This window comes from Trachurus trachurus (genome assembly GCF_905171665.1).
Source record: "Trachurus trachurus genome assembly, chromosome: 1".
In the NCBI taxonomy this organism is placed as follows: Eukaryota; Metazoa; Chordata; class Actinopteri; order Carangiformes; family Carangidae; genus Trachurus; species Trachurus trachurus.
In genome coordinates, this window is record NC_139891.1 from 3,425,043 (window position 1) to 3,446,419 (window position 21,377).

Genomic DNA, 21,377 nt, shown 5'->3' on the forward strand with positions numbered 1-21,377 from the left:
CAGCCCGAGGCGAGACTCAGCATGTGTAGAAACTACTTAATACTGATACTCTAAGCTTTTTTAAGGATTTCAGTATTTTACATATCTGCCCTAAGGATCCGGATCAGTCATATATAGAATCATTAAAAATCATATATTCGTGTGTAGTGGTCTTCATCCTGTCCAGTGCAGGACGGGGTCTAATAGTCCTCACTCTCCTCTAAGTGTATAGTGCACACACGCGCTCTCTGTTACAGTAGGGGCTGCGTGAGTACGACCTTAAATAAGGGGCAGGACTCTGTAGGTATAGCTAAACGCGCTGCCTCCCCTCTCTGATGCAGTGGATGTGCGCTGCGCTATGTCCGCTATATAAAGTGCACAGAGCGACCGTGCAGAGCTCACAGCTTCAGCGGACAGCTCCGTGGTGCTGAAACCTCCGAGACACCACCGCTCTCTCTCTGTCTCACTCTCTCTTTCATACACACACACTCACACACGCGCTGTAGGCTATACCTATCTGGAACCATGGACCAATCCCCGTGGAAACTTTTTCTACTTTCTTGCCTGGTCGTTATGGAGAGCGCCGCGCAAGACTTCGGACAGACGCAGTTTATTTGCACGTCGGTGCCCAAGGATATGGACCTGTGCACGGCTACGATGCAGAACAGCGGGCCGGCGGAAGACCTGAAGACCACGGTCATGCAGCTGCGGGAGACCGTTTTGCAGCAAAAGGAGACCATTATGAACCAAAAGGAGACAATCAGGGAGCTAACGTCCAAGTTGAGCCGCTGCGAGAGCCAGAGCCTCCCCGCGGCGGCGGGACCGGGCGGGAGGAGACCGGGGTCCAAGAACACGATGGGGGATGTATCCCGGGGCACCACGGACACTCTGGCCCAGCTGGGACAGACTTTACAGACGCTCAAACAGAGATTGGAGAATCTAGAGGTAGGCAAGCAGGGGAGCGCAGCGCTGACCAGGTGAAAAGTTCATTAGACTGAGGGATCTGTGTTTATTATGAGGATCAGACTCATTATAAAGTGCTGCAGTAAGGTTCTGGCTCTGTGCGCTCTGCCTGGAACCACACGCCTTTTAGCGGGCTACGGTCAGGGATCATGTAAAGTAAAAACCAAGTGCAAGTAGCCTATACCTTTCGGATAATGTGGCGCAGAGCATAGAAACACAGAGTTAAGTAAAGCAGTTTGGACAGGGACGGAGTGTATGAGCAGCGTGAGTCCGGGAGTTTAGCGCCAGAGAAAGTCTTCCATCCATGTCCCCCCTATAACCCAGTGTCTGTCTCCCTCTGTCCGATACAGCAATACAGCCGAGGGAACAACACCGTGCAGGCGAACAGCCTGAAAGATCTGCTGCAAAACAAGATAGATGACATGGAGAAGCAGGTTCTGTCCCGGGTCAACACGTTAGAGGAAAGCAAACCGGGCGCCAGGAACGACAGCGATCAGCGGAACAGAGTGGAGTCCACCCTCACCTCTCTGCACCACCGGATCACAGACCTGGAGAAAGGTGCGTGTGGATGGTTTTAAGGACTTGTGGAGTGTGGCTGAGAAATCCTCTGCAGCATATCGTTTAATCTTATTGTTTTTGGGTTTGTTTGTTTGTTTGTTTGTTTGTTTTTCTTAAGTCCTGGGCGCCACAGAAATCCATCAGTGTTATACAGTAGCTACACCACCACTCATGTGGAAGCGCTCACAATGCCGCAGCCGTCACGTTGCGCACAGATAGTGTGAGCGAGGAGAGGAGAGCTGCATTGCTTTGCATAACTCAAGACCTGTTAGCACTTTTTCTTCGCTGAGTTTATGGTTTTCACAGCCAAAAGAGAAAAAAAAGAAAAAAATATCAGGCTGTCACACTTGCAAATGAGCCTGTAGCAAAGGGTCATCTCTGTTTTTTTCTGCAGAGGTCATGGAGGCAGAGAGAAACTTTGGAGGGTGCGCCTCGCACTGGCGCCTTTTGGAGCATACACCAATGGCTTGCTCTGCTTTTTTTCTTTTTTTGCACGTGCAAATGCGCGTGCATAAGATTTATGGGAGAAAGAGAGAGATGGAGGGATAGGGAGAAGACAGCAGTCCTCCTACGCACAGACAGCAGACAGAGGATGATTGTAAAAAAAAAAAAAAAAACTGTGTTTCACAGCGGATCAGATTGGATGGTGTTGGGAATAGTCAGGCCTTGTAATAATCTAATCCTTTCGTATAAATCCCCATTTCGAGAATATAAAATATATGTGGGTTTGTGAAGGTTTTGCCTCTGGCTATTGGTTGAATAATGCATACAATCAAAATGCTGAAAAACCCTGGCTGTATATCAACATAACAGCTCCTGACTGATGTAATGAAACTCTTTCACTGATATTAACATCAATTACAGGCAAAGAGACCAGGCCAGGAGACAAATTCCAGCTCACCTTCCCCCTGAGGACCAACTACATGTACGCCAAAGCCAAGAGGAGCCTCCCTGAGATGTACTCCTTCAGTGTGTGTCTGTGGATCAAGTCCAACGCCTCGCCCGGGGTGGGGACGCCCTTCTCCTACGCTGTGCCGGGTCAGGCCAATGAGCTGGTCCTGATCGAGTGGGGAAACAATCCAATGGAGATTCTAATTAATGACAAGGTAATGACAATATATAATATCTCAAAGAAATACAAAGATTCCAATATGCAGTGTAAGGAACAGCAGAAAGTCAAAATAGTTTGTGCTTGAGTCAGAGTAATCTGACAACTTCACTGCTGCCTGAGCTGGGAATGGAATAAAAATAGGTGCTAAGGTGAATAACAGGCTTTATTTTAATAGAGGGAGAGATATGTGATAGGGGAAGTGATTCAGCAGGAAGAGGAGAGGGTGGCGAAGCGATGAGTTCTCAGGTGGGGAGTCGACTCTGCTGCTGAATTTCAAAGGAGAGAAAAGACTTACGGTGAAATATCTCTGCTGCAGGTCGCAAAGCTGCCGTTTCTCATCAACGACGGAAAGTGGCATCACCTCTGCATCACATGGACCACCCGTGACGGCATGTGGGAGGCTTTCCAGGACGGAGTGATGCGGGGCAGTGGAGAAAACCTGGCACCATACCATCCCATCAAACCAGAGGGAGTGCTGGTCCTGGGACAAGAGCAGGTGGATATACATTTTCAAATAACTGACTGCTGCTACGGCGCTTTAATCCCCCACACACACAGTTGGAGATAATCCAGGCCAATTATCAGCTTGATTTTTGGACAAAGATTAAAGGTGGATGTATTTATGAAATGAGAGTTTGGATACAGGGAAGAGGCCAATTAAGGTTCTCCAATCTAATCAGTGTGTAACATATTATCCCATCACAAAGTATACTGCCTCAGTTTGGTCTGAAATATTCTCAATACAGATACATAAGGAGACCTTTGCAATCCCAAACTGTTGGCAAAGTGACAATATTATATACTGTATGAATCATAAAGATATCCCACTCGATTCTGATTCACAAAAGACACATAACCTATTTCAGTTATTTATGAAAAAACAAAAACCCTCACATGTGAACACAAACAACAGGATTCTTCACAGGACACAGTGTGAATAGATAAATAGGGGCCAGACCCACATGGGTTTTTTTGGGGCCGATGAGGATGTTGATATGAAGGAATGAAAAAAAATTCCAATAACTGATATATCGTCCGATTAAATTTAAACATTTAAAACAAATGGCTGCTTTTGATCCCTTGAATAACGTTCAAAGACTTCTTACAAAGACAGAAAATGAAGGGAGAACATTTGACTATTTTCAGCTACTTTTACTGTCACAAGTTGTTGTAATGCGCCTCTCTGAACGTGCGTTCACATTTTCTTTCCTCCATCGTTCTGAACCATGAAGTTATTTATTTAAATGTGCTTTATAGATAAAATGGATTGGATTGGATTATTATTATGAATCAAACTTCGACCAGAAACGTAGTAGTAGCAAAACGTTTTTTGCAGGAGAGTAAAGGATGGAGCAATAATTTTAACTGTTACGTTATAGTTTACTTGAGCACGACGCCCCCTACTGGATGAATAACAGCACAAGGATGTCATTTCTAAGTAAAACCCAGTCATATTCCCTGCACTTTATTACTGAAAATAGAAGTGTTACCTTGGTGTTGCTATAATCGGCCAGTCGATTAATCGGTCTGGCCCGACTGTGAACATCTCACTTATAGTGACACTAATGCTAAACACTTGTCTCATTCCACAGGACACACTGGGAGGAGGCTTCGACGCAACACAAGCGTATGTCGGAGAACTAGCAAACTTGAATATCTGGAACAGGAAACTTTCTACTCCCGAGATCTACAACTTGGCGACCTGCAACAGCAAAGCACCGGCCGGCAACGTGTTCTCCTGGACGGAGAGCAACATTGAAGTGTTTGGGGGAGCGACCAAATGGACCTTTGAGCCTTGCCGTTCGCTCAACTGAACTGCATTTCATCCAGAAAAGGCCTCTCTGTATTTCTGAGCTTTCGTCGTTCTTGTCTTCATTTGACGTTTGTTAGAGACTATTTGAGTTATTGGTAAGCTTAAAATCTGGGATTTCTATCATTCTTAGGTATTTATGTGCAAAACAACAACTTTTCATCTTGAGGAAAAAAAAAAAAATCTGATTTGTCTTGGGAACCTCAGTGAGAAAGTATTGGTATCTGTTGCTCCTTTTTTTTTCTTCCTTCTTCTTCTTCTTCTTCTTACCCCCACAGACGTTCAGTTAGAAGCACACCTAAGCTTTTCGTTTGGCTTATTTCGTCTTGGACTGGCAGCTGGCAATCTGCGCCTTATGTTTGAACAATTCAATATCCAACTGAGGAATTACATAACCGCTCCCACCCCCCTTCCCTCTGGAGAGTGGGAGATTGTGCTGTCCGTCCAATTCTTGTCAGTGTTTGGCGCTGTATAGTGATGTCTGATGCGGTACAGCTCCCTGCGAAGCCCGAGATTCCCACCAACACCCGATCCAACCACCACTCTTCCCCCAACCCCCCCACCCCCAAACCCCCTTCACTCTGCCCCACCCCTCCGGAACTTGCACTGTGACTGAGGAGAGGAGAACGCCGTGAGAGGAGGGTGTACGTCGAAGGACGCTGCAAAGTCAAGACTGTGGTACAAGTCAATTTGTTCGTTGTTCGCTTCAAGTGTTTCTGTAAGAATGTCGTTAACTTGCCAACATTGCTACAAAGCCTGGGTGCCTTGGGCTGGTACAACTATTCAGCACATTCAGTATGTTTTCAGTTGCAAATTCAGTGTTTATTGGTTTCTGTTTTTCTTTTCTTTTTCTTTATATTTATCTGAAGCTGGTTTGAGTTTCTTGTTCCTCTGGTAAATGTAATTTAATTACAGTTTGTTCTCTGACATGATGTGTTTTGGCAGGTGTTTGTACTACTCTGTATTAGGAATGTTACAGTATCTGTATAGTAACAGCATGAATGACAGAGTGCTGTGGAAGCATTGTTGAAATCTGCTTTACTATCTTCTCTGGGTCTGGGTTTTTTACTGTATTGTTATATGCTCCAAGCATGGCAAAACTGAGAGATGAAGAATTTAATTTTTGTAATAAAATTGTGATACTTAATGTCACAGTGCTCTCCTGGCTGTGGTTATGTGAACGAGAGACGCGATTGTCACTGAGGGGAAGGAAGCGTAAAAGGGAGACGAGAGAATTTGCTGATCAAATACAACACGTCCACCGTACCACACAGTAAAGAGGGAGAGCTAATTGCAAGATGAGTGAAACATCCAAGGGCGGCGAGGGTCGCACAGGCAGGGCTTCAGAGGAGACAGGAGGTGCGTGCTCATGCCTGGGTGTTTTCTTTTTAAGCTGACTGCGTAGGATAAACTACTCGCCGCTTTGTTGTTCCCGCTGTGAGATGCCGTGGCTGCACTAAAGACAGCGAGGCTCTCTGAGGAGAAAAGTGCAGAGTCATATCAGCCTTCTAGAACAACAGCACCGAAAGGCTCAACTTTCATTATCCGTTCAATGAGATGACCTGTTGCTGTTGCACCGAACATCTCCGTGGAGGTGATGGAAGTGGTGGTGACAGCTCCTGCATTTCAATTAGACACTTGGGTTACTCATGCATCAAGTGGTGAAAGCAATACATAAAAAAACACTGTTTGTTTTCCTCAAACCACCATGAGATATTTGACTTTGAGACTTTTCAAAGAAACTCCTCTGAGCAGACAGCTGCTGCTGTGATTCTTCTGCATCAAGAGCCTCAAGTTCGGGTATGTTTATCATGCTATGTCATGAACATATTCTATTACATATGTTTGCCTTGCCTTGTTTTACATAACTAAGTTCAACCCCTTAGTGATTCAATTGATGCTTACCAAAAAGGATTAGAGCCACTGTCAAAAAAAAAGTGACTTCAGAACTCACTTTTTTTTTTTTTAACAGTGTAATCCTCTTCTGTAGATGCTTGACCTTGATGGGTGTCCTCATTTAGTGTTCCGCACATACAAAATGAAACCTCAGCTGCCTACATGGTTTACATTTTAAACTGCTTCAACCCCAAAACACTTCAGACTCTTTCAGGGCATCTTAACACTTCTCTCAGCATCGCCTCAGAAGAAATAACACAACTGGCATTTCAAATCAGATAATTCAACACTTCAGTGTCTAATTTCAGTGTCCACACATTGACTGACATTTCAACTGCTTCGGGAAAAAAAACCCTCTTCCACCCTGGTGTATGAACTTCAACAGAAATTTAAATTTCTTTGATTGTTTTACTCTGACATTTTCAGCGGCTTTCATCTCTCACTTTTTGAAAAAAAAAAAAAAAAGTTGAACTGTTTTCATCATTCACATTTCAAATGACATGTCATCCCCCTGCAGGCCTGACATCTGAAACAAAACACGGCACAGCTTTCACTTTGTACATTTCAACCAATACTTTTGAAGCTTTCAACGTGAATATAAACTTCTTACACTTAAAATCAAAAGTTATGCAGTAATAATGTACAGTACAGTACAGTACAGTACACTAATTATCCTGCATCCTGATGTCATTATGTACATTTTAGCCGCTTTTCATGTCTAACTCAATTAACAGCTAAGTGGTTTTCAAGTGAAACTAAAATCCATGATTGTAAAGCTCTCAAATATAAACAGAGACTTTCACAGTAATTTTTATGTACAGTAAGTTGACACTTCAACTGCTCTAAGTGCTTCAATTTAAACTGCATCTCCCACTTTTTTCTTATATTTGTTTCCACTGTTTGTGCCAAGAAACTTTCTCAATCATCACATTGTGTTTTCTGAGATGAAGTCCCCCTCCTCAGGGCGGTTTGCTCCCTTGACTAAAACGCTGGCTTGAGACAAGGTTGCCGGTCTTCACATGGGTTTCTGTTTTATTTAACTCTGCCTTTAGACTGACCTTCAAGTGGATTTTTCATGAGCTGAGGAGGGAGACACTTCCTCATCTCAATCTCCCATGATCCACAGCAGCCAGCAGCCGGGGTCGTGGGCCTGTTGACAAGGCATTAATAGAAGGAACATATTCCTGTCACAGCATTAAACACACACATACACACAGGGCAGAAAACAATTTATTCTGTCCCTTAGCCACATTGGCAGATGGATCCCAAAACACTTGGGTCGATCAGCCAATTACATTTATAGAATATACCACCAGACAGCTGAAAGATGAGTGGGTGCAGGCCAAAGTGGCTGTGTCTATGGAGAAACTTTTCAACCATATTTAAAGGGATACAACATTTTACAACATTTTCTTTTTCGTGTCTTGCCTCACTCCTGAGTCCATGACCAGCAGATAGACACCATCCTTTCGACTGTGCGTGCAGTAACAAGGGAGATACGGGCAGAGCTGGTGCACCACTAATTAGCTTATAGCTCAAACGCTGGAAGTGCATAGGTAGTGTTAGCCTGCCTCCTACCTGAGCCGAAATCAGCAGTCAGAAACTGATTTCATTTTAGCTCTTAACTCTGTAAATATATCGACATTTCAAACATGTTTAGGCGAGAAAGCAGCCGTTTAGATCAGCAGTGTGTCGTTAATTTGTCTAAATACCAGCTGTTTACAATTTTGTTCGGACGACTTTGGCGCTACTCAAGCTAGCCGTTGTGACCAACGCACTTCCGGTTACTTTCACAAAATAAAACACCTGTTGCCCTTAACATAGAAAACCATGACGATAGAATTTGTGCTTTAACTTTAAAATAGGAAGCTAACCTACCCTCGATGTAGCTAGCTTGAACCAAAATAAACCGTCTTTGCTTGAACCCTCCGTTTTGACCAATCTCGTCCCGTTACCGGCATTTGACCGCTCAAGATGCCTTACCGGAGAGTTTTGTCAGCTCTGAGATGAGGAGGCAGGCTAACACTAACTATGCACTTCCAGCATTTGAGCTAAGCTAATTAGCGGTGCGCCAGCTCTGCCCGTAACTCCCATGTTACTGTACGCACAGTCGAAAGGATGGTGTCTATCTGCTTGTCATGGACTCGGGAGTGAGGCAAGACACGGAAAAAAAATGTTGGCGTATCCCTTTAAGCGCTAGGTCTGTCAACTGACTGTGTGTTGCAACATAATAAAGGGATCCACCTATTGAACTGTAACATCATGAGAGCAGCAGGTCATTGTATGAACGGCCTCAGCAGGACCAGACGATCAGACGGACCACAGCCAGATAAACCCGCCTCTAATTTTGATGCGGCGCACAGCGCCCATCAAGGGGCACACAGTCATAATCACTAGGTCTGCTTGCTACGCTCAGCTAATACCCTGTTGGCATTATGCTGCTAAACCTTGACAGAATCCATTTCTTCTGTGAAATTGCATTATTTGTGCAGACACCTCTGTGCACAAAATATATCCAGAGAGGAACTAGATCCAGTCGGCCTAAAAGGGATGATCTGAGCCCGCGTACACACACAAAGATCAAGTCGCCCCCTACATGAACCCAGTCTCAACGGACATCATTACACAGTGAAAATATTCAGGTTGCACCCCCATCAGGCCTTGACATGAGCACTGAGGAGGCCACATGACTTAAGGACACTAAGTGCGGAGCAACTTCTGGTGGTTCTCTACTTCTGAGCTACAGTATATTATGCAATGTTTTGCTGGCAAAGCACATATTCTAGGGCAGCGGCTCACCTGGCAATGTAAACAGATGCTGTGATTCGTGTAGGGGATGAGGAGAAGGTGCCCTACTTTATTCCTTTAAAGACCTCTGAATAAATTCACTGGGTAAAGTGCTTCTCAAATGCCAATCAATAGTGACTGGTGACAGACACTTAGCATGGATTCTGCAACTTCGTGATACCTCCAGCACAGCTGTGGTTGGCCGGGCCTTCACTTATCTGTGCAGTGTCTCAGTTCACATAAAGCTGGGGTTCTCAGTGGTCGAGTGGTTGATGAGAGCACGTTTCGTGTTGAAAAATGCCCAATGCATTGATCGCTGGATTGATTCCAGACTGAGCTGTTACTGTTCTGTACTGTGTATGTGTCATTCATTCAGTCTCTCTTCCCACTTCCCTGTCTCTCTCTACTACCCTGGCAATTAAAGGCAAAGAAAAAGAAAACGTTCTGCTTTGAGTGCATGAATACAAGATGCAGCGCTCTACAAGTACCTGGAGTGTGAAATGCTGTAAAGTGTGTAAAACAAGGGAGGACACAACAGCGCTGACGGTGGCCTCATTTTCACTCTGCTTGATGCAGTAGCTACGTATTAGGTTAGTAAAACATTGAGCATATGTCGGGAATTACAGTGACTACAGTGTTTGATTTAGGGCAACACCGCCCTGTCCAAACTGACACACTGAGCCAGTGAGTAGGTTACACAGTGTATACATAGTCTACATGCGGTATCTGCTCTGAGGCACAGCTTTAGAAAACAAGAAAACAGCTCTCCTCTGATTAGCACAACACACCAGGTCAACACACCCTGTCATTCAAGAGCTCTGGAGAAAAGTGTGATGGAGGAGATGTAATACTTATTATTATTATTATTTAGGGGTTGTGCTGAGTATGTTATAAAACCTGGCTGGATGTTGTGTGAGTGCTGCTGTCTCTCTTTCTATTTACGGTCTGGTTAACCTTCATAGCTTCACAATTATGCCCATTATGTGAATTTGGTTGTGTTGTGAGTGTTTGCTGTGCATGTGTGGTCAAATGTTTTCTGAATCTGCTTGTGTTTTGTCTATTTGCGTGTGTTTTGTTAAGTTGCAGTGCAAGTTTTGATATCCATGTGAACACCACCTCAGTGTAGTTTTACAGTGGTATGCAAAAGTTTGGGCACCCCTGGTCAAAATGGCTGTTAATGTGAACAGTTCAGCAAGTGGAAGGTGAAATGATCTCCAAAAGGCATAAAGTTAAATATGAAACACTCTTTTGCAATATCAGCGTTTTTCTACAGTTTTAGAGTGAAAAGGGGAAACAAAGCAGCAGCCTGCAAAATAATGGGACACCCAGGAGACTGGAGATCTCAGATAACTTTGACCAAGGTATCAGACAAGATATTTACTATTTACACTGTGATAGTTTCCAAAGGGGGGGGGGGGGGGGGGGGGGGGCTACTAGGTACTAACTATGCAGGGTGGTCAAACCTTTGCTGCAGCCGTTTTTCATTTCCTTGTCTGAAGAAGGGCTACCCGAAACGTCACTCACAAAGGTGATAATAAAGGATAACCCTGGAGCTGCTGCTGGTGTGCAGAGTTTGTGTTTAACCTCATTTTCTGTCATTTTGAAAATGTAAAAGAGGAAAATAAATTTTTAAAAAAAGTTTAAAATGTAAAGAGAATGTGTCATCTGTAACTTTATGCCTTTTGGAGATCATTTCATCTTCCACTTGCTCAGCTGTTAACATTAACAACTTTTACATGCCACAGTAAAACAATACTGAGGTGGTGTTGGATATCAAAACTTGCATCCATACTGTAGGTGTGTTTAGGTGCATGTGTATGTTGTTTAAAGTCTTTGTGAGACAAGGAAATGATTCAGTACATCTGGTGGAGTACAAGTTGTGTTTAAAGGATTAGTATAGTGCTGTGACTCTGAGAGCTCAGCACTGCAACAAAACACACGCAAATAGACAAAACACAAGCAGATTCAGAAAACTTTTGCCCACACGTGCACGGCAAACTCTGACAACACAACCAGATTCATAATGGACATCAACAGTAAGAGCTATGATGAAGCCATGAAGGTTAACCAAACCGTAAATAGAAAGAGAGACAGCAGCACTCACACAACATCCAGCCAGGTTTTATAACATACTCAGCACAACCCCTAAATAATCCTACAATGAGCTGCTACACATCTTCACATTAAACCAAATCCGACCTGAATCATCTGTGATTAATTAGATTTTGGTATCAAAGTAAGAGCCGTCCACTGATTCATTCCATTTCATTCTTACTCCAAATGCATATCTGTCATAACAAAACAGAGGAAGGCAGCATTTTTAAAGATGAGGTCCCCTGAGTCGAGCCACCCGAGACAGACAAGATTCATGGTGCTACATTACATCAATTCCTCCGTGGAGGTTGTTTTTTCTTTTGGAGAGATTGAGTGGATAAAGACATGACATCTCTTCTGACATCTCATTAATTCATAAGCTGTCCCCCGTGGCAGAGGCAAGACAGGAATAATGCTTCAGTTCAGAACTGCAGCAATTGCTCTTGTTAACATTGGGGTGACAAAGCAGCGCCATGTAATGAGAGTTTCGGGGGGCGTTGTGCTCAACAAATTAAATCCAGAAGAATGTCTGCTGAAAAAGCATGTGGTCCTTCAAATATAGGGAAAACGGTGAAGTATTTGGACGGTTTGGACATGTTTATTTCTGCTCTGGAGCCGTTTAATGCGTTGAGTTCCAAAGGCTTAAAGTGGGATTTGACTGGTAGCCGTGGATACCTGAGGAGGGGAGCCAGCATCAAGAACCTCAGAGGAGAGGGAGGAGGGAAGAACGAGCGCCTCCTCGCCTTTCTCTGCTCTCCTCCTCTCCCAGGCCTCCTTGCGTGGCGAGAGCTCCAAGAGACAGCAGGGAGTGGAGCTTGTGGCATTTACTGATCAGCAGAAGCTTCCAGGAAGGCTGCAGGGAGGATAATGAGGCTTCCTGTGCAGGCTGGGATCAAGGTGGATGTCGGCCATGCCAGGAGTTGGCTCTGCTATAGTAAGGACTGACTGTGGGACAAAAACTCTCCACTAAACCGAAGACTTGTCCAGGTCCACGCTGAGAGGAGCCACTGCTACTTTAAACAGCTAAGGTGTTATCTCTCTCTCTCGATACAGCCCTGAACATCACAGGTCTCAGAGGGCTTCACAGGCCCACAACAAAAACAGTTCTCGGCCTAGCAAGAGAAAAACAAAGAAACATTTCCCTCTAAAATAAACTGAGTACATGTGTGGCAATGGGAGAAGTCCTGGGAGAGACGAATCAAAGAGAGAAGTCTCCTCCACAGATAGAGGAGAAGTTGAGCGTAGGAAGTGGCAATTGCAACAAACTGAAATGAAATTATGTGGAAAGTGGAACAAAAGGATGGATGACTGCATACCAACTTTCTGTACTGAGCCCCTTATGATAAAACTGTTTCCCTTTAATCTACCATCATGTCATGTAAGTCTACTTAAAACTGCATGAACTGGTTTTCTTGAGGAGCCATGGAGAAGTTCCTGTCCAGGAAAATGTTAAATCTGTTGTGATTAATATTTTGTTTAAAGGGATAGTTCAACATTTTGGCAAATTGGCACATTGCCATAGTCCCTATATTAGGAGTAGGTTTGTTACCTTTAATTGCTGGTGCAAAGCAGCTCATGGCTCTGCTCCGCCGTTCTAAAATAGCTTGCACTGGCAATTAAAGGTAACGAACCTACTCCTAATACTATAGGGATTATGGCAATGGGCCAATTTGCCAAAATGTTGAACTATCCCTTTAATATGCTTTTCACTCACAACAATTGGAAACAAATTGGAAACTCATCCAGAGAAGCACATCTACTACTCATTGATAAATTCTGGATCAGGCCTTGTACCCTGCCCACCACCACTACTTCGGTTTAGGTTGACATGTGAGACAGCAGAAACTATCAAGACTGTTAGAGATCTGTTTGCTGTTATCTGTTTATACTGTTTGTTAGCTTGTAACTAGCAATAGCTGCTCCCACCCCCATCACTACAAGTGATCATTCCAGATGTATATGATATATGAAACCATCTGTTTCCTGTGAAACTATCATTGGTTTAAAGCAGTTCTAAGGTGCAATACACAGTCATGGAGCTGAGTGCTTATCTCGCTAATGACACCACAACAGCATATGCACATGTTAACGAGGTTAAACACTTCATTTTCATTGCAGGCAGTCTATATGTAGATCTGACTAACATGTGAGAAAACACTGGCACAGTTCTAGACATTCAGCAGATACAGAGCACCGTCATCAGTCTGAGGCTGTTTAGTCACCTAATAGATATTAGTGGCTTTAGCAGGAACACACCTGACCATCAACAAGGCATTGATATTTGGTTGAACGTAGTTTGTGATGTCAGGCGACCATAATTCAATGCCAGGACTCTATTTAAGTCAACATCACTAAGATGAAGACAAAGAAAGTGACACTGACTGGTTTTTATGTGTTTCAATATCTTCTGTGCTCCCACATCATTTCAGTCTGTCAAGTGTTTTGTCTAGTTTAGTTTATTTCCATTACTGTGTCGGCCAGCTTGTGAGTCGTGACAAGTTACCCAACACAGATTCTGAATGTAAAATGCAACATCCCTTTGATGTTAGAGTTGTTAAAGTCCAACACTTCTGAGACTTCATCTATAGGTACCTACTACTACTGCAACTGACCCCTTTCCATAGGCTTTAATGTAACCTGCTATTGTTGAAGTATAAAGCATTGTCACTTTTAGCCATAGCAGGAACATAGCAGGTATACCATGAATATTTAAGACCATGATTATCTCAAGGCTGCGTGTTCTGTTTTGAAGGTGACATACCTGTGAGCTACTAGCAGTAAGTAATTACTTAATTAATCTTGCAGTACAGCAGTTACAGTGGCTCAGTGGGATAAAATATGCTGCACATACCGCTCTGTTCCCTGGTGCATTTCAGGATTTGATTTCCAGGCTTCATATGCTGTCAAAGTGTCGCTTTATGGTGTCATTAATTCAGTCTCATGTACTCTTCTACAGAAGGAGACGGTGAGAGCAAGGTGTGAGTGAAGACTACAGGTTGGCAGCTAAATTACTGTTCGAGGTTGATTAGTTTGTTCAGACATTATTATATTGTGGAGCTCCATTTTTTCTTTTTTTGAACCCACAATACAATTACGCAATAGTATCCGAGGGCATGCAGGTTTATGTCGTGTTCTGTTGAAATATAATTTCAATATCTAGTTCAGGCTTCTTCATTAGTTTAGTTTATGTGTTTCCATGCTGCAGGGGCTACATCCCCTAACAGGGCAATCCAGCCATGCTGCTTCAGAACTGTGTCCAACGTCAAGTATGGGAATGTATTACAACATAGTCAGAAAACTTAAAAAAAGACTTTATCAAGAGGAAAAGTCCACAAAAAGAAAATAGAGCAAGCTGGAAATACAAATTGATACGTCAATTAAATGTGCTATAGAGAGAATAAAGCAGTAAAAGTAACAGGATCTTAGTTTAAATATAAAACATCTATGTGGCCATAATGATAATAATAGCGCAGAAATCTGATTCAGGAAGTGTTAATGGAAGGAATCAATCAAGCACAGTGTCATGTTCGATTCTTGCATGAACATGTATTATGAGTCATATACTGTACATGTTGTTCGTCTCTATTAATTGGCCCTGTGATAGACTGGTGACCTGTCCAGGGTGTAGCCCACGCTGTGATTGGCTCCAGGCCCACGACCCTGCACAGACAAGCAGCACAGACATTGGATGGCTGCTTGTTTCAGTTGGATCATCGGTCTGTCTGGTAGCAATGTGCTACATGCAGACATGAGGCTTCCACCACTCATTTTATTTTCATTATTTGGATCAAACTTTAGACTTCATTCAGTTGGAGCCAGCTCAGTGTTTTTGCTCATTAACACTTGTTGTTGTGGAGGTCTGTCTCTAGCTGCCTCGTTTAGTAATCCACAAGCAAATTTTCTGAATGAGAGATTTAAAGCACCTTCTTCTTTGAGACATGTGTGTCTGTGTGAGCTTGTCTGCATCCCAAACAAGCCTGGACAATCCTGACAATTCAGGCCGTTCTTTGAGATGCCGAAGCCTTTTGAAGTGCGCGTTTGATCTGAAGCCCTGCAGAGCTCTCGCTCGGCTCTCCACAGATGGATGCTCTTGCCTGTGGTTCTGGGGCCTCTCAGGTGTTTCCTCCCTCTGTTTGTTATGAGTTCCTCCCAGGTGATTCCAAGTTTTCTCCCAGACACCACGCTCTTAGTAAGTGTGTTTTCTTGACGGAGTGTTTATTTTCTTCTCAGGTAATTTTGAGGTTTTATTCTGCTTCCTTTTTATGTGTGAGGATCATAAATGAGTAAAGTTTCGGTTCAAGCAAAGGGAAAGCGAACAACCATCACTGCTGCACACATGCCCACTGCCATACACACCGGCAGCTCCGTATGAAATCCCACCACGCCACTTCCTATCCGCTTTGATTTATTAATGCGCCTCGGCCTAACCCACTGCCACTTACCCCTCGCTGAATCCTCCATGAAATATGTATGTGTGACGCATGACAACAGGATGTCAAAGAGGAAGCTGGAGGAACACCGGGGAAGGTGAGGGGGGAGGAGCCACCGTCGCCAGGAGTCCTGATCTCATTTAGGAGGTTGCCTCGGGTGAACTCCTGTGTGGAAATCAGTCTCTGTGAGGCAGGCAGAGTATGTGGGAGAAGAGGAGAGGACAGAAACACTTAACATTGGTTTGCATTCAGAAACTTTTTTTTTGTTCTCCTCACAGATACTGTGAGAAATGTGTGAACCTTAAAGGGGACATCATTTGGAAATATCACTTTTTGAAGGCACTTTAACATATATTTGGGTGTTTGACTTGCAAATCCATGTGGTTTTTACGAGCTGTTCCCTCAGTTGTCATCCAATAATGTCATTAGTCTTGAATTTGCATAATACCACCCCTACCTGTACCGGTACTGGAAAAGGGGGCGGGGCGGGGCAAGCAGTGGCTTATTTGCATTTAAAGGGACAGGCACTGAAACCAGCCGTTCTAAACAGGGCTGTTTTGAGAGGATGAAAAGAGCTGTGGTGTTTGATCCTTGGGGGATTTTGACTGAAGCATGTCACAGACATGTCTTTAAGACATCTGGGAATTGTTTTAATTTGTGGAAAGGGGGCTTGATATGTCTCCTTTAATGTGTTTTGTGTCACCCTGCAGAAGATGGTGGAAAAAACGAGATAATGTACAACTCAGTGGATTGAGAAGGTGTCCGATGCATAGGCTACAGTCCTCGCTGCAGCTGGTCCCAGTTCAAATCTGTTGGCCCTTTGCTGCATGTCATTCCCCCTATCTCTACCCCTAAAAATGGGGCGTCCGGTATGAATGAATTAGTCTGAAGAAGAGCAGCACGCTCGAAACGTTACTGTCTTTTTGTTGTTGGATGTGCTAAATAAACAGCACGTAAGGGAGCTGAAGTGTGTGGTCCCCTCTTTTCTCTTTTCTGTCTACATTTATGTTTGAGGCCAGCACCTTTTTAAACTGGATGTGTGCGACCTTTCTACTTTTTTGTCCCTATCTCTACCTCCCCATTTCCTGTCTCTCTCAAGTATCCAATCAATTAAAGTTATGTTACATGTTATATTCATTCGCTATCCTGTTACATGGTGAAAATTCTCTCCAGCAGTCCATTAAATCTGCTGTTGCTGGTGCCGCACCAGCAGCATCTCCCTCTGACCATCAACAGCTCTGAGAGTTCCTGGGGGTCCTTCTGACTGACGAGCTGACCTCCAGAGTCAACACCACGACTGTCATCAAGAAGGCCCAACAGCGACTTCATTCCCTTCACAGGCTGAAAAAGGTGGACCTCCCCATTCCAGCCATGACCATGTTCTACAGATGCATCATTGAGAACGTTCTTATGTAGGTTCAGCATCTCATCCTGGTTCAGCAGCAGCAGCACAGCTGAGGAGAGACATGATCTCAACAGGGAAAAAATCACTGGTGTCTCACTGCCACATCTACACATTGCACAGTGTGTGCGGAGTACAGTGCATTTTTAAAGGACTCCACACATCCCTGTCATAGCATGTTCACAATCATGCAGTCAGTAAGTTATATCAAAGCAAGAACCACTCGGCTGTTAGCTTCTCCCCCACAGCAGTCAGACTTCTGAACAAAAGAGTGTGAACTGCACAACACAGACTTTAGAGCACCTATTTTAACTGTTGCTTTTATTTTTCTTCCATTTACTGACAGTTTTATCTGCTGCTAATATTTATGATTTATGACCTACCTATTTATTGTTTGAATTGCACAGAACTCCAAGCAGTGGATGTGTGAATTTGATTTTTTTTTTTTTGAATTATGTGACGCATAAGAATGACGAATAAAAAACTAATCTAATCTAAGTCATTTAGGTAATGAGTGTCTCACTGTGTATGAAACAACAAGGGAGATGTTCAGACCTGAACACACAGAAACCAAAGACATTTCTACAACCTGGTTAGCAAAGGCCCTGGAAACTTTCAGCTTGTTGTGGTACCACACAAACTGTCAAAGTTAGAAAAATCTCACTTTCTGTCTTCTTTCCTTCCTTCCTGTGTCACTTTTTTTTTCTTGTGGTTTCTTAGGAGGTCCAAAGTGGGTGGGACTCAGCTGGGAGATGGTAATGTCATGAAACCAGGCCTGATGAAGCTGATGAACTCATTAAGATTATTAAACTCTCATTAAACAATATCAGATTTTTCCACGTTGGTGTTTATTCAAGTCTTGAATATTTAATGTTATAGAAAATTTGCATTTTAAAAAGTTTTTCAGGACCTTGAAGGCTTATAACTGATCCACCATGTATAAATTAACAATTATTAAGCCATTGTTAAAACTATTGGTTTTAATGGCTTATTAGAGAGTGGAGCAGGAACTTCAGAATGTACAGTTTAATGACACACTGCTGCAAATGTTCCCTGTACTTTCAGTCTTTATATGCCCATCTCTCTCATTTTCTCCCCCCAGTCTTCTCCACCTCCTCCATCATCTTTATTTCTCTCACTGTGAACTCAGCTAAGCAGGCGTACGCTCGTGCCTTATTTTCTCCTCCTGCGCGCTCACCCTCCCACACTTCCCACCAATTCATTTCTCTCTCTCGCTCTCTCTTTCTTTCTTTCTTTCTCTCTCTCTCTCATGTTCTCTTTCTCATTGCCTGCTCTCTCTGTCTCTCTGGGGAACCAGTAACAGCCCATATCTCACAGAAACGGGCCATCCACCAGAGGAGGCCAGTGATTTCCATAATAGGGAGATGTGGGGGGAGTGGTGGGGGGCGGGGGTGAGCCTCTCAGCGGTCTGCTGCATTGAGGAATCCAACTAGAAGAAAAGGGGTGTGGACAGGAAGATCACAGAAGGGATGAAGAAGTAAAAGCGTCAAAGACAAGAGGAGGAGAATGAGGCGTCTGGAGACGAGCGGGTCAAAAGGTTTGAAAAAGCCGTTTGGGCCAAATATAGGTGCTGGACTTGTCTTTTACTGCACCTCCACAGGGGCTAGTGGGGTGTAGGGTGAAGTGTAACTGGATGATGTAACCTCCCACAGGGGGGTTAAGTAGAGGGAGTGATCACATATATTCAAGGTCAGCTATATGAGCATGACAGCTTGATGGAGATAATCACCTCAGCTCTCCCTGGAGTTTTGAGGGTGCTAATGATCAGGCTCATCCTGCGATCAGGACCTCAAGGTAAGATGGAGATACGGTGTCACGAGAAAAAAAAAAAAAGGAGAGAAAAGCCAAGGCAGAGTGGTCAATAAAGCAGATAGGGAGCGACAGATGAAGTGAACAGTAAAGAGACTGGAAAGGGAGAAGGAGAGCAAAGAATGAGCAGATGTGAGAGAGGAGGACAGATCAAATGGAGCAAAAAAAGGGGGTGACAAAAAGACGGGGGGAAGAGGTAAGAAGAGATGGGGGAGGCTGTGGGAAGCGGGCTGATGAAACGGTGAAACGGAGTAGAAGCTGCCACTGGGTTCACATGCATATTCCATCTCCAGAGCTGCCTTTCTCAGGGAACACCAACTCCCCACCCCTCACTTCACCCCCCCCTTCCTTTGCTGCCTCACCCCTCCTCCATCTCTCTCTCTCTCTGTGTGCCAGAGCACCGCAATAGCAGTATGAATAATTGAACAAGCTTGAATCGGGATTGAGAATTTCTGTTGCGGTTGTGTGTCCGCTGGTGCGGCAGGCATTCCCGACAGAAACAAAACAACAAAACACACAGACACATAAACACAATCACCGACTGTCCTGTTTTACCTTTTGTACAAATGTGAGAATAACCTTGGAAACACACAAATACAGCTGTTTGGAGCACAAGGCTGCAGGGCTGCCGCTCCGAGTCAGCTACAGCATAGCCAGTGTTTGCCGTCTCACTGTGGGGATTTGAGTGAAGGAGGATACTCTGCTACAGATGTACTTCAGTATTTCACTGTCTTGTATGACACTGAGCTGATGCTGAGAGTCAGAGCCTGAAGAGGAGAGAGAGAGAGTGAGATCAGCGATGTTTGATATTAATATTCCTGAGCAGATTTCTACCGGAGGGGGAATCAGTGCAGGATTGGATCAATCAGTTTTCCCAGAGCGAAAAAAGAAAAAGCACATGTAGAGGACAAAAGTTAGGAATGTGCTGCAGTCGGTGTGTTATATGTGCAGGGAAAAGAAGAGACAGGAGTGCTGCAGTGTGTGTGTGAGTGTGTGAGGGAGGGACAGAGACACTGCAGTGGATGTGTGTGCCTACAGTATAAGAGTGTATACAGTATGTATTTGTAGTACCTGCTTAAGTGTCTGTGAGATGAGGAACAGACGGGAAACTTATGTGTGTGTGTATGAAAGAGCAGGAGGGGTGTACCTGCAGGGGTTGTCAGGCCTGGCCTCAGCATATGTGTATGTGTGTATGTGTGTGTGTGTGTGTGTCCGTGAATTTGTGTATAAATGCTCCAGTTCCAGCTTAATTGGCCCAAATCTGCCAGTCAGTGCGGCTGGCTCCTCGCCCCTCCATGTGGCCTCCTGGGAGAGAGGGAACATAAGTGACACATTAAGCGAGTTCTCTCTCTCTCTCCCCCCCACACACACACACACACACACACACACACACACACACACACACACACACACACACACACACACACACACACACACACACACACACACACAGTCACATTGCCAATGGATGTACAAAGTAATTAGGTCAACTATAAACTGTTCAATGCATATTCACAAGTGAACGGCGCACACACCTTCACCATACAACAACACCTGAATGCATTTGAAATCTGTTGTGTGTCTGTGTGAGTCTTACCTGATAGAGGTCAGAGGATCACAGCTGCACTTCACAGGGGAAAGCAAATGATGGAAAGTGTGTGCAGGATGTGAGACTGCATAGAGTTATAATAAATACTACATGAATGCAATTCACTTAATTTACATGTATAAATACGCACATGTTCACACCCACACAGTAGCACACAATGGAAAGTATTGCCAAGAAGTTTTAATAGGTTACTCTAAGAGTTTAGAGTTGCACCTCCATAAAGTTTGGGGCTTCATTATAGAGCGATGTCAGCAGATCCGCAGTTTCCTTGCATGTCACTCTGTGTGAAATCTCAGTCCTAGTATGTGTATAGGATTGTCTGATTAGTAGCTGGTGAAGTAACAAAATTAGATAGAATATTTGAGATATGCAGTTGAAGAGTCAGCATTTATTCTAGCACTTATAAGTGCTAGCTCATTATGGCAATGCTGATATTCCACAAGTACAATGTTTACGATGTTCACTCTTTTGGGGGTCATCCCTATGTTCTCCGGGTCCTATGTTCCCCACTTTGTATGGGACTGGGGAACATAGGACCCTTTTTCTAAAAAAAAAAGGGTCCTATGTTCCCCGCTTTTCCCCAAAAGGACCCAGGGAACATGCAATTTTTGTACCCACCTGGAAGTGGAGTTGTGACTTTGCAGATTTTTGCCTATTTCTGAATGAGAGTTGAGTTGTGACATTGAGTGAGAAGTGGAATTGTCCCATTGGTTGGGTTTAGGCAGTGAAGAAAGGAGTTGGTTAAGTTTAGTAAAAAGACCAAGCAGTGGTTAGACAGGCCAGATTGATAGATAGAGTCCAGATAAGTAGAGAGAGTCCATCGACCGGCAACAGCGGGGAACATAGGAGACTTTTTTTTTTTTGAAAAAAAGTTTTCAGAAAAAGGGTCCTATGTTCCCCAGTATTGT

The 21,377-nt window shown here is 43.9% G+C and overlaps 1 protein-coding gene across 1 annotated transcript; it reads left to right on the plus strand.

Annotated features, from left to right (window-relative positions):
- Nucleotides 1–504: 504 nt before the first annotated feature.
- On the plus strand, nucleotides 505–4,425 carry LOC311008165 (neuronal pentraxin-1-like; the record flags this gene model as incomplete). The annotated part of the gene is made up of 5 exons (XM_084001599.1): nucleotides 505–924; nucleotides 1,293–1,500; nucleotides 2,365–2,606; nucleotides 2,928–3,107; nucleotides 4,204–4,425. 5 exons carry the CDS (start codon nucleotides 505–507, stop codon nucleotides 4,423–4,425), a joined length of 1,272 nt encoding a protein of 423 aa, XP_083857725.1.
- Between the last annotated feature and the right edge of the window lie 16,952 nt (nucleotides 4,426–21,377).